General features: G+C 50.2%; 1 protein-coding gene across 3 annotated transcripts in view; it reads left to right on the forward strand.

Moving 5' to 3' along the window:
- Positions 1–6861, forward strand: part of Smoc1 (SPARC related modular calcium binding 1) — a 154494-nt gene extending 147633 nt beyond the window's left edge. For 2 of the 3 annotated variants that reach the window (XM_047542369.1, XM_047542372.1), the window contains exon 12: positions 5015–6861. In XM_047542369.1, coding sequence (XP_047398325.1) covers positions 5015–5031 — 17 coding nt within the window. In that variant the 3' untranslated portion in view covers positions 5032–6861. The remainder of the gene's footprint in view (positions 1–5014) is intronic. The other variant, XM_047542371.1, reaches the window with a different exon arrangement.
- The last annotated feature ends 6966 nt before the right edge of the window (positions 6862–13827 follow it).

The following is a 13827-nucleotide window of genomic DNA, read 5'->3' on the forward strand; positions in this document are numbered from 1 at the left end:
GAGATTACTCTGGTATCCATCCTCATCATGTGACTTCCAAGGTTACCCTTGGGGTCATTTCTATCCCAGTCAACCAGCTATGGTAAACATGGAGCAGTGCATGTGAGGTAATTTCATGGGACAGTCCTGGAAGTGACCTGTGCATCACTTCTCATATTTCATTTGCTGGAACTCAGTCCACTAGACCATATCAATTGTAGGGAGTGGTGACAAGAGGCAAGGTAAGGTTGGAGAGCCTTTTAATCCACATGAAAGACTTTACAAGGTCAGTGGGAAGGTGTTTGTTTTAGTCAGCTTTATTGCTGCTGTGATTAAAATACCTAACAAGAACAACTTTAGAGGAGGAAAAATTTATTTGGAGACTCACAGTTTCAGAAGCCTCAGTCCATAGCAGGCCAACTTCATTCCTGAGGGCTCGAGGTGAGGCTGAACATCATGGTGGAAGAATATGGTGGAGGGAAGTGGCTCACATGATGATCAGAAAGCAGAGGGAGTGAGGGAGGGAGGGAGGGGGAGAGAGAGAGAGAGAGGAGAGAGAGAGAGAGAGAGAGAGAGAGAGAGAGAGAGAGAGAGAGAAAGAGACTCTACTCACCAGATACAAAATATATAACTCAAATCCATGCCCCCAATGACCTACCTCCTCCAGCCATACCCTACCCATTCAGTTACCACTCAGTCAATCCCATCAGGGGATTAATTCGCCGATTGGGTTAAGGCTTTCATAATCCAATCATTTCTCCTCTAAACCTTCTTGCATCATCTCACACATGAACTTTTGGGGGTACCTAACACCCAAACCACAACACTATTAAAGGGGTTCAATCAGAGAAATTATAGAATCAATTTTGCTTTAAAAAATTATTCTGGTTACATTATGGGAAATGGATTGGAGATAAGCAAGGCAGGGTCACCCACAAGAATGTGTGGCATGGTCCAGGCAAGAAGTGATGGAGAACCTAGTTATGAAAAACACAGGGGGATGAAGAGAAGTGAGTGGGCTGGTGATTGAGTGGACATAGGACAGCAGTTGGTGTGGGCACCTATGCAGGGGGACTGCTCACTGAGATAGGCTACATGGAAGGAAGAGAAGGTGGGTGTAGAGGGAAGGGGAGGACCCTGAATATGGTCTAGACATATCCTGTTGAATGCATCTGAAGCCTGAGTGGGTCTATAGGGCAGGGGGAGGGTCTGCACTGAAGATGCAGATTTGGGCGCTACAGACCTGTTGGAAATGGGAGAGCTGGAATTACTTAAGGAGAGTTAGCATAAGAAGACGAAAGAACTTCTTGTTCCTCAGTTGTCAGTGTAAACCCCAAAAGTTGCATGGGTTACTACAAGGATCCCAGTCTTGGGACCTGCCCCTCCACAGCTGGGCTCTGGCTCTGGTTCTGAGGTTGACTGGCGTGTGACCTGGGTGAGTGACCTTCTCACTCTGGGCACATCTACCTGATGAAGATGGCCGTCTGGTTTCCACCACACTCCAGCTTTCCACGCCACAGTGTAAAGTCATGATTCCAATCCTGCCTCTGCCACAGACTCGTTCTTCTATCAATGCATATTAGTCTGCCCTTCTGTTTCACTTTCTTCATCTGTAAAATGGAAATAATGATAGTATCTACCTCCTAGGGCTGTTGAGCTAATTAAATCCGAAGAAAGTGAGAGCATTTATCATAGTGCCTGAGACATCGAAAGAACAGAATGAAAGGTCAATGTTAATATTCTTCTTCATAAGATTATTGCCTCTGCCAATAGTACTTATCACAGTGTGTTACAATTTACTTTTCTGGTTCCCTCCTTGTGGCCATGGACTCTGTCCTCTATTCCTAATCTCTAGCATATGACACCTGGTAGCAGTTCATTGCATCCTTGTCAAATGAGTGAATGGATGGAGAGGGGGTTGCTCCTTGTGGCAGGATCATGCTCAGACATGTTTGGGATCTGTGCTCATTTCGTAGAGCACAGGCAGAGGTCCAGTACTGGAAAGACCCCGTCCAGCATTAGTGGTACCCAGGTCAACCCAGGAGCACTTGCAGATTGATTAATCTGTTCGTGGTCCCCTTCCCATGCTGGGAGTTCTGGCCCATGCAGCACACAGAAGCCAAGAGAAGGTCCAATGTGGTGATCTTGGGTCCCCAGAGCTCAGGGGACCCTCTGAAGGCGTGCCAGGCACTGACATCTCTCAGTCCCTATTGATTCACAGCACCTGAAGGAACAGTCAGGGAACTCTGGACCAGAACACAATATTTAGGGGGGTGCTGGTCAGATTCAGGCAGGGATGGGTTTTAAGTTCAAGTCATCTTCACAGTTTTGCCCACAGAGGCCCATCGGGTGCTTTGGATTGCCACCGCCATTCTTGGCTGAATGGATCTTTCTGCTCTCCTCACCTCACAGGTGGCGCTAGGGAGACCAGAGGATGGATGGCTCTAGGCCTAGGTGAGGAGTGGAGGACTTTAGTCTGAACACATGGACCTGGCTCTTAATCCCAGCTCTGCCACTTAACTAGCTCTGTAATCTTTGGCAAGTCCTCTAAACTATCTAAGCCTCAGTTTCCTTGTGTGCAAAACGGAGACAAGAGTATCCTCCTTATGGATTTGGTGTGAGGATATAACAAGTTCATGCATGTGAGGAACAGCCTGGTACCTGGTACTTACTGAATGCACAAAAGAAATTAATAGTAGTAGAGGAGCCCACCTAGGGGCCCAAGACACAGCACCCAGCCTCCCATCCCTCTGCTGTTGTCGGTGGCAGAAAAGCCACTTAGGTCCATTGTACGAAGCCATCCCAGGGAACTGCACCACTGCCCAGGTCATCTGATGTCATGTGGTGCCCTCTGGTGGGCTAAAAGGGGCTTGCATGCTCGGTGGGGGTACAGGAGGGGTGGGGAGCAAATGCGGAGTTTGCAATGAGTGTAGTTTTGGGTCCGAGGGACCTTTGGAAATGTCACATGAACACAGCTATTTTCACCAACCAGAGCTCTCGTTGAAAAGTGAGACATTGTGAGGGCTGGGCCTCTTTCTTAACTGGCCGTTTCCAATTGATGAAGCCTTTTCATCAGGATTATTGTCACCACCCTGTGAGTAAGTGGAATGGAAACTAGTGCCTGCGTGTTCCAGTAGCGTCAACTCTTCCTTTACATTTTCTGAGGATGCCCCCTGCCCCTGGGCTCAGCCTTTCCACTCTCCCCTGTCCTGTCTGGTGGTGGTGCCAGAGGCCGAGACCCAGGTCTGAACTGGCTTTCTTGCATGAAAGCTGTGCCATCGTGGGTAGGTTACTTGGCATCTCCAGGTCTTGGTTGTATCACCATGAAATGGGGATAATTTTATCACTGTCATTTAAAGTTGCTCTGAGGATTGGGTGGCAGATTCCTGACTCTACATTGCGTTTCTTGAATCTCACTCAGGGGCAGGACTGCTATCGGCCTCCTGTCTGTCTGTGTGGATCTTTCTGTCCACCCCTGAGAGGAGCAGCTGCTGGTTGGAGCAGAGGAAGGATGGGATCTAAGGCCAGGCAGCCTGGCTCTGCCCCTTCCCACCCGCCTGCCTTGGGCCTGTCGCTCTATATTTCTGTCTGTGTCCTCATCTACAAAACTGGATAGGCCAGCATGTACACTGGGTGCTCTTTACCCCGTGCTCTGTCTCTTTCTCAGGTCTTGAGGAATGTTTGGGACATTGAGCTATGGGGTCACATGACCCACAGCTGGGCTTAGATTCTACAGCGCGGTAGTTCCCCCAAACACTTTCTCCCTATGAGTTCATTCAGCCCTCAGGGCAAATCTGAGGAAGACCAAGCAGAGGCAGCACAGCCATGGTCCTAATTCCATTCTCTGGCAGATCCAGAGGCATTTGAGGTGTGTCTAAGGCCACACAGAATGGCTCAGCTCCTAGTGGGCTTCCCCAGCTCCTTGCTTATCTTTGGGAGGCCAGGGTCCTGCAGTAGCGGCACAGCCTGTCTCCAGAGCTGCTTGGCACCCCGTGGGGAGGAGTGCATGTGAGCAGAACAGGCCTTGGACCTTGTAGAAACCACTCAGCCTCTCTGAGCTTTTGCCTCCAGATGCACCAAGTGAAAGGACCAAGATTCCTTCCATCTCTGACATTCCATGATTTGGAAAGTAAGATCGAGAAGGTTATACAAATGTTCACTAACACAAAAACCCTTCCCAGCTAATAGCTGAAGAGTTCCCAAAGAGGGCCCCACAGGGCCTTGGCCTTAGGGAAAAAGTGGCTTTATTTCAAGATGCTGGCCAGCAATGGGCACCCAGGCAGAACATGACCAGAGGCTTCTGCAGAACAGGAAGTACAGCCACACAAGTGCTGGCTCTTTCCCAGGTTCATCCTTCACTGGAGGTTATAGCAGGCAAGGACCCAGTATAGAAGCACTACCAGTCCTCAGGGTCAAGGCCACTCCAGGGTCATGTTCCTTTTTGTTTCAAGTAGCTTTGACAGCTTCCCCAGGGGAAATGGGTGGGCACAAACCCATTCAGGAGATCTCCTTTTTGAACTCTGCACTTGCTCTGTGGGTCCCCTGAGGAAGCGTTGGTGGCACAGTGGAGGCAAAACCACTGACCCGGTGACTTTGGCTTCATTTTCAAAATTTTTGCTGAACTCACGAGAGAAAGATGGAGTTCGTGCTAAGAGGATTTTGCTGTTCCCACCTGTCAACATCCATGTGCCATTTCCTCCTGAGCCGCAGGCTGAAAGGCTGGCGTCTGGGGGTGGTACGATACATGCAGAGAGCATGCCCACCCTGTGCTCCCCACGCAAAGCCAAGGTCTCTGGAGTGCCAGACCCATTCCAGGTGACTTGAGCTGCCTCAGAGTGGCAAAGGATGGGCTGGTAGAACGTGCTTATTTGCAAGTCTAGGCGACCTGTGCCGCCCTCAGCCCATCTTTGACAGTGGCTGGAAAGAGCTGCCCTTGTGTGGAAATGGATCGACACAGCTGGATTTCTCAGACATCCAACTCTAACTTTTTGCTTTTATCTCCCCTTCTTTTTTGCACTTTCCTTCCACCTCCCAGTAGGACGCCTCGTCTAAGGAGCAGAAAAGCAAAGGACGGTGGAGAGTCCACGAAGGCAAGATGACCACCAGACACCTAACTAACCCTCAGCGCGGCCCACGGCCAGCCACATCCCGTGTAACATAAGTGGTGCCCACCATGTTTGCACTTTTAATAACTCTTATTTGTGTGTTTTCTGGTTTCATTTGTAAACGACCAATATCTAATACCAAGTGGGAAGAGGAAAGGGAAGAAAGACTGTGTTCTCTCTCTTATTGTAAGTTTTTGGATCTGCTACTGACAACTTTTAGGTTATTGGGGGGGAGGGGTGTTGTTGGGACTGAGAGGAAAGAGATTTATATACTGTATATAAATATATATGTAAATTGTATAGTTCTTTTGTACAGGCATTGGGATCGCTGTCGGCTCCTTCCCCTCCCTCGCCCGGCTGTGGGTTGTGGGTACTCTGGACTCCCAGTCCAGGTTTCTAGAACCTAGGACTCTATCTTCTCCCTACCTAGATTCCATGGAGGCTGACCCTTGCGTGCATATTGACAGGAGCTCTGCGGTTGCTTTGCAGATGCCCCTGGCTCTCTTCTGGCGGGAGGAGTGTACTGCCTCGTGACATTAGCTATCAAACTTGGCAAGTCACCAGGCCCTTGGCCTTCTCGAGGGAGGCTGAGTTGAAGAGAGACAGGCATGGCCCCTGGAGAGGAAGGGAGCCCCATGACGTGAATAGTCAGCCCAGCCCCGGTTCTCACATGGCCCAAGCGTTCCTGCTATCCAGGTCCCCAGGGAGCCCAGGGTCATTCAGAACCTTAGTATCTTAGTGATTCACTGAGCAAGTTATCCTCCAAAGATTTGCATTAGGTCAGTTTCAACATTCCATGTTTAGTACCTATTCTGTGGAGGGCATGAGGAGGGAGGCAAAGAAGAAAGGGACGTGCAGTAGGGCCTTTTATGTAGTATGTTTGATACCTGAGAAACCCAGGGAAGAGGACAGAAAGCCTGCCAACAGCGGAGCACCAGCCTCCGGCACGTGCACAGATGAGGCTCCTGAGCGTAGCTCACCGTGGAGGTCACACTGGGTTTTGACCTCCACTCTCCTCCCACCGTCATCCTCAGTGATCATCGCAAGCTTCCAGGCCAATTCCAATTCCAATTCCAAGCTTCCAGTCAATTCCAGAAGTCAAACGAACGAGTCTTGGGTCTTCAACTTCTGCCCCGTCCAGAAGGGCAGGAGTAAGGAGCAGTTATGGGAATCCAGGCCTACCTTTCCAGAATGTTTCCAGGATTCCAGGTGGGCTGCCCAGCCCTTGGGGCAGATGCAAAGCTTCATCTGCCAGAGCTGCAAGTGATACTTGGCTCCTTTTCCCACAGGCAAATGTGATGACAGTGAGGGAGGTCACATAGCCCAGGACTTGTGTCCTCACCTGATTGCTCTTGGCAATCCGGCCTCATTTTGTATTCCATCCCCTACATGCATCTGTCTTGGCAAACGGTTTTCCATTTTGGGTCTGGAAGGCATTGGCGCCATCAGCACTGCCCCAGTGGGGGAGTGGGGCTTCTTGGGACTTGATCTGATGGGGTCTCAGGCTAGAGAAAATTCTTGCTATATTGGATAAAGTCTTGGGGAGAGCCAGTGGCCTGTCCTGACGTGGTAAAGCAGAACAGAAGCTCTCTCCTACAACCTTGACCAGAAAACAGCATGCTGGAGCTGGATGAACCTTGCAGGAGCCCCCAGCTGCCTTTGCTGGCTGGAGGAAGCGTGCACACACAGAGAAGGCACCTCCTTGTAGGAGTGCAGACTTCTCAGCCACCTTCTCTCTCACATTTGTGCACAGGCTGTGTTGTGTGGTTTTCCTTGTGAGGGAGGGAGGGTGGGAGGGAAATGATTTGTAGCTTGTTTTATAAAAAATAAAAATGGGTAAACCTTGGCAGCTGTTCTCTCCTTCTTTGGGCGGCTCCCTCAGATGGAAAGGTTTCCTGGTTTTCCCTGGCCTGGATGCTCTCACTGATCCCAGGAAGTCTGGTTGCTGCTAAGGTGGTGTAAGGTGGTGTGCACTTGTGTGCGGATGCCCGATCCCTTGGCCTTTGCCTATAGTGTGTGTGCATCCTCTAGGATTCTCCCCCTTACCTCTACCCATGCAACCGATCCAGGGGATCCCTCTCCCGCCTTGGGGTCTCCTGCCTCCAACCCAGCACTGGACTAGTGGGAATGTTGCTGCAGAGTTTGGGAGGGAGGACAGTGGTTGGTGGGGCAAGTCTATTCTGTGGCTTCTGGCTGCTGCGAATGGGTGTGGCGGCCATGATCCAGATCACGAGACCCTAGGCTTTGATGCAAGTGGGAAGTAGACCTGAGCGGGGTTTGTACAGTCCATGCCACAGTTCTGTGGGGTGCATCCAGGCTGAGGCTGCTGATCTGGTTGCTGATCAAGATGGGGATTGACAGCAGGACTGGATGTTTTCCTGTGTGGCTGACATCTTTTCCTTTTGCTCTCTCTCCATGCACTCTCTTCACCACCCACTTGAGCTCCTTCTCTAGATTCCTTTGGCTACACTCTGGGCCCTTGTCCTCAGCCAGTAAACAGAAGACACTTCTGTAAAACTCTCTAGGCTTTTCTGCAGCTGAGTTCCTGGGAAAGGGTCTAAGCACTGGCATGTGGTCACACAGGCCCCTCCTCACCCAGCGCTTTCCCCCATCCCAGTCGCTCTGCAGCTTCAGAAGAGGACAGCTGGTTGGCTGCATGCTCATCACATGCCAGACCCTGTCCCAGGCCTGTCCTGTGTTACACCACAGCCTAGTGACACGGGCATCATTGTTCCATTTCACAAGTGGATTCAGGCAGAGGAGCTTGTTGACTTGCTGGGGCCACTCAGTAAGGACAGGCAGAGCAGGAGTCACCCTTAGGTTTTCAGACTCCAGGCCTACAGTTCTGCCCGTTCCCTGGCTGCTTCCCTTGAGGGGCCAGGACAGGAACCTTCTCCCTGCTGTGCGGCTTAGGGGCTGCGTCAGCAGTGTGCACATTTTTTTACTCTGAGCAGTTAAGGGTCTTATTAAAAGTCACTGTTTTGCAGAGACCCATCACAGTCTTCAGGGACTATGAAGAGAAATAGGAAGGCACTGGCCCCTGTTCAACCTCCCTGGGAGGCTGGGGGTTGACCCAGCAGAGAGACCCAGCCTGGTGTAGGAAGAGAGCAGGCCTGAGCTCACCCATAACCCTGGGGTGAGCCTGCAGCCCCATTCTGTCATCCTTTGCTTTCTCCAGGACCGCAGGACCAAGAGTCAAGGAGAAGTACAAGACAGATCTGTTTCTTTTTATCCAGGAGGCTCCTGAGCCACATGCTGTCTCTGTAGGGATGACCCTGGGGATCTTCACTGGAGATGTAGAGGAGTGACTGCTGCTAGGACCAGCCATCTTTTCAGGGCTCCTGTGGTATTGACAGGGCAGTTCCCATAGGAATCCAAGATGGGTGGGAAGCTGCCAGCTCCACCCCTGTGTAAAAAATCAAGAGGAAAAACATAGGCTGGCCATGTGCCATTTATGCCCAAGTTCCAGAATGAACTGCAAGACCACAGGTTTGCTCACCAAGGAAACCAAAGACCGTCCAGGCAGCCTGACTTTCTGGAATGTGGCATTTGACTTTTTCCTACCATACAGCTGGAGACAGGTGTTATGGTTTAGATATGAGGTGTCCCCCAAAAGCTTATGTGTGAGAGACAAAGAAAGTTTAGAGGTGAAATGATTGGGTTATGAGAGCCTTAACCTGATCAGCCTATTAATCCCCTGATAGGGATTAGCTGGCTGGTAACTTCTGGCAGGTAGGGTGTGGCTGGAGGAGGTGGGTCCCTGGGCCACGCCTTTGGGGTTTATATTTTGTCTTTACTGAGCAGAGCTCTCTCTGCTTCCTGATCATCTTGTCCTGAGCTGCTTTCCTCCACCACACTCTTTCGCCATGATGTTCTGCCTCACCTCGAGCCCCAAGGACTTGAGCCAGCCTTCTGTGGACTGAGACCTTTGAAACCATGAGCCCCCAAGTAAACTTCCTCCTCTAATTGTTCTTGTCAGGTCTTTTGGTCCAGTGGTGAAAAAAAGATGACTAAAAAAGATAGGAAAAACTTGATCTTTCCATGCAGTGCCTCCAAACCAAGCCTGGGACCCTTGGGCCTAGATCACGAGTACCCTTTGTGCAACTTCCATGAATTGAAAAGAAGGGCCATGATCTCTGTCATATGTCACTCTCAACCAACATCCCACCAATACAGCCTCAGTCTGTCCTGCTCTGCACCACCCCTTTCTCCTTAATAGGGTGCACTCCACGAAAACCCTTTTGTCTATATCCTCCTTACCAAAATCTCGACTCTGACAATTGATGATCCTGTATGTGGTAAGCAGGTCTGTCTGCAAGTCCAAGGTCACCCTGATAATCCACATGCTTGATGGTAGAGGTGTGCACTGCATACCAGGGTGTGATTTCTCTGCACAGTGATGGAGAGTTGTCAAATTGTTCACAAAAAATCGGTCAGGAGAGACCAGGATGAGCTGCAGTAACACACATCCCTCTCAATCTCTGTGACTTAAGACACAAAGGTGCAACATATTCATAATGTTTTAGCAGGAGTACTTCTCTTCATTGTCCTTAATCAGGAATCCAGGCCAAAGGAGGCTTATCCTCCATGACTGTGGAAGCAGAGAAAAGGGAACATGGTAACTATTATCCTGGTTCCTATCTGGAAGTGGCATATGTCATGTTGCTCACATTTCGATGACTAAAGCAAATCGTATGGCTCCAGCTGCCTCCAAATCAATTGATAAGTGTCTAGAAATAGAAATATTGAGTGAACAAATCTGGCAGTTACAACAGCATAGATTATCTTTGTATTTTCTTTTCTATCTTGATTTAAATGTGAAATTGTTACACTAAGAACAGAGACTTTCTTGTCTCTGTTTGTATGGTGCGTTTTATACATGTGACTTCTGACAGATCAATCACATTTATAATATTGACCATAAATGTACTTTTGTGAGCTTTCAGCTGCCAACTGGAAACTGCCTCTCAGCTACCAGAGACCCTGCAGAACTGCCATCCTCAGTGTGAGCAAGTTAGAATGAAGGGGAGGCCCAGGTAACTCTGGAGGAAAGTAGTTGGTTGAAGATCTCAGTGCCTTGAGGTCTGAATGTGGAACTTTTGTTTCCTGTGTGATCGTTACTCAGCTGTACCTGTTGAGGCATCCTTCCACTGTGCACCAGATCCTTTAATGACCAGCCTGGACTATTCTCATAATTTCCTGGTCACTTCAGTTACTTACAAACTCAGTTCCATTCAGTTACAAATCTTCCATCTCCAAATTGACTTAGATCCTCGTCCCCTCCCTGCCCTGGCACAATCTTGCTGGGAGGAGAGGAGCAGAGCTATGGGCAGGTTCTGAGTCACTCCCTCCTCCACTTAGTCATGACTCCACCTCTTTGAGATGGTGGGGTTAGGAGGAGGGGAAGGAAGAACATGAGGGTCTCTTAATGGTTGTAACCCTCTCCCTTTACTGTAACTTTGCTTTCCCACCCGGTGGCAGGTGCCCACATGCTGGGTGCATGTCAAGTTCTAGGGTGGTGACTCCCCACTGCACAGGACCTCGACATGGGCAGGCCAGCCCTGGCTTGACCTCTTCCATATTTCCCCATGTCGACATATCTCACATCCACTTTGTTCTAGGGACTCTGACTTTGTTTCTTGTTTTGTTGTTTTGTTTTTATTTTTGTGGGGATAAGGATCAAACTCAGGGCCTTGCATGTGTTGGGCAAGTGTTCTACCACTGAGCTACAGGACCCCAGCTGGAGACTCTGTCTTTGGTTTTTGTACCAAAGATATAGCTTTTCCTGGCTCCCTTCTGGAGTGTCTGTTCACCTGTGGGAAACTCACACACAGCCAAGCCAAATGGTGGGAGTGCAGGCTGTTCCTCGGCTGCCCCTCTCTTGGTCCTGAGCTCTCTCCTCTTCTCTTTAATCCCTAGGAGTGGTTTTTTCAGAGCTTCCCCATGTTTCTGATTTCAAGGGGTGGGGTGCGGGGGAAAGAAGGGACCTACATTTCTGGCTCTCTCCTTCCTTTCTCTTTCCAACTCTCTTTTACAGATGGGGACGGTGGCTAGTTGCAGAGATAATTCAACATTATCTTAGGGTGGGGTGTCAGTTCCCAAATTGTTCTTTAGGTTACAGGATGCTTAGTATCTTTATATTCATAGTTTGGGGTTCTAACCACCAACTCCAGGAAACAGAAAAGTCCCGTTACGGTGGGTTTAATGATAGATATAAGGAAAGTTGATCCCAGAGAGAGTCGCCCTGCCCCACCATGGAGGATGAAGCCCCCTGGGTTATGAGCCCACAGAACCCCAGCTGCTCCAATTCTGGGCTCAGGAAACCCAGGCTGCTGCCATCTCAGAACTCTGTTGGGCTTGCCCTGGACAACTCTGTCCTTGGAGGCCCAGACTCCCATCTGCTCAGGCCCAGGCAGGACCTCTGAGGACCCACTCATCCCCACTCCCCGCACAGGCCTCTGCACGGTACAGACACATCCTCTGAATGCCCATGACCGACCTGTTCCCATGGTGACATAGCCTTGGAAGTGCTGGTACAGTGGAAGAGGTTGGCTCTTTTTCGGGAGGATGCTGGAAATATGACATGGCACTTGCATGGAGACCTGGGTCCTGCTGCTCCCGCCCTCCTCAGCCCGGTGTTTAGCCGTCCTTTCCCACAGCAGACCTCTTCCCCGCTCAAGACAAGAGCTCCGATTTTTGGAGGGTTATTCTTAAGATCCAAGGAGGAGCCATGCTGGGCTGAGCTGACCCCAGAAGATATGCTCTGACTGTCTTGTCTGGGTATAAAATGGGCCTGGTAGAGAATTTCTCAGGCTTCTGCAAAACCCAGAAACCAGAACAGGACTTCTGGCTTGGAGAAGCAGGGCTGGGGAAGATTTTCATTCTCCTGCTGCAACAGCAGAAGATGGGAGAAGGTCTAAAGGGCCACAGCTGGAGCCCAAGTGAGGTGAGACCAAGGGCCTGGTGGATCTAACCACCCCACTATGCCATTTTCCCAGGTGTCTCAGGGAGTCCTGAACTTCAAGCCAGGAGGCCAACTTCTCATCCTGGTTCAGCCATCGGACTACTTTAGTTAGGCCTTGGGTGACTCCCTTCCCCTTCTATAGACCCAGACCATTTATGTCTGGACTCTTCCACCTGCTGCACATGAGATAAGCAGGTCTTGAGTTCAAGAAAATTTGAGTGTTTCAGAAGAGGGGGAGGCACAGGCAGAGAGGGAATGGGGTTCAGACAGGCTGAGGGCCAAGAGGGCAAAGAGGGGTTGGTACAGACTGGGAAGAACGCAGGACGTACAGCTTCAGGACATGCACAGCATGAGAAAGCCTCCTCGGAAAAAAACCACATTATAGGGACTGTGCTTAACTGTACAGGAAGGGGAAATGAGGCGTATGCATTAGAGGAGAAATAAGATGTAGATGCAATAAAAGGTAAAGGATGGATAGGAAGTGGGAGAAGAAAGACAGGGTGTAACGAAGGATGTGGCAGAAGGGTCCCTGGGGAAGGGGTCACACTGGATGATGAAGAGTCACATTAGGCTGGCTGGAGGGGTAAGCATGGTGGGGGCAGAAAGGACAGAGTAATGTAAGACGTGGTGAGGGGGTTGGCGGAAGGACCCGGGAGGAGGGCAGCGCCTCAGCTGGGAGAAACAAGCTAGAAATAGGCTGAGCGCCTGTGATAGGCTGCCGGTGTTTGAGGCTTTCATTCTGCATTTAGAAAGGGCCAGAGGGCAGCATGCGGGCTGTTTTCAGTTCAGAAAAGATGCTCAGGTGAACTGCGGTTACACTTGGATCTGCTGCACTATTTCAGTCTCAGGCTCTAGCCCAGGTTTCTTGCAAGTCCAGGTTCCTGGGCACGTCCGCATAGGTGTCCCACAAGCCCTGCTACCCAACATGCCTAAAACCGAACAAGTTGTCTCTGCTCTCCTCCTATCAGTGCTGGGTACAACCAGCCAGCCACTCCCACAAGCCTGCTGTCCCTCTTTCCAGTGTCCCTCCCTCCCTGTCTAAGCAGTTCACTACCATGTCCAGTAAACTCTCCCTCCTTATTCCCTCTCCTCTGGGCCCTCCTCTCCATCCCTGTTGCCCCACTTCCTACAGCAGCCATTGGTCAATCTCTGCTCCATCCATTCCACCTCAATCATCCACAATGTAAACAGCTCACACATTCAGCTAAGGAAGTCATGTCAGGAGATGTCCTGCTTGAAGTCCCTCAGTGGTTCTGAATAGCTGATATGGGCTGAATTGGGTCTCCTCAAATCCCTGTGTCAAAACCTAACCCTTAATGTAGACTGAATTTGGAGATAGAGCCTTTGAGGAGGTAATTGGGATCAAATGAGGTCATAAGGATGGGTCCCTGATCCTTATATGGACCATGTATATTGGTGTCCTTCTAAGTAGAGGCAGACACACCAGAGATATTTCTCTCTCTCTCTCCACACACACACACAGACACAAGAGAAAAGCCATATGAGGACACGGTGAGAAGGCAGCTGTCTCCAAGACGGGGAAGAAAGCCTCACCAGAAACTAGTCCTGACAGCACCTTGAGCTTAAACTTTTAGCCTCCAGAAGTGAGAGAAAATAGACCTCCGTTTAGGCCGCTCGGTCTGAGTCATTTCGTTAGGATGGCCTGAGCAGACTAGTACAGCAGCTTCCCGGTATTGCCTCAGTTTCATTGGCAGGACTAAATATCTCCATCTAGTCCTGACACTGAGCCACGGTTCCTGTACACGTCTTCCTGGGAAG

This window comes from Sciurus carolinensis, chromosome 2 (assembly GCF_902686445.1).
Source record: "Sciurus carolinensis chromosome 2, mSciCar1.2, whole genome shotgun sequence".
Taxonomy (NCBI): domain Eukaryota; kingdom Metazoa; phylum Chordata; class Mammalia; order Rodentia; family Sciuridae; genus Sciurus; species Sciurus carolinensis.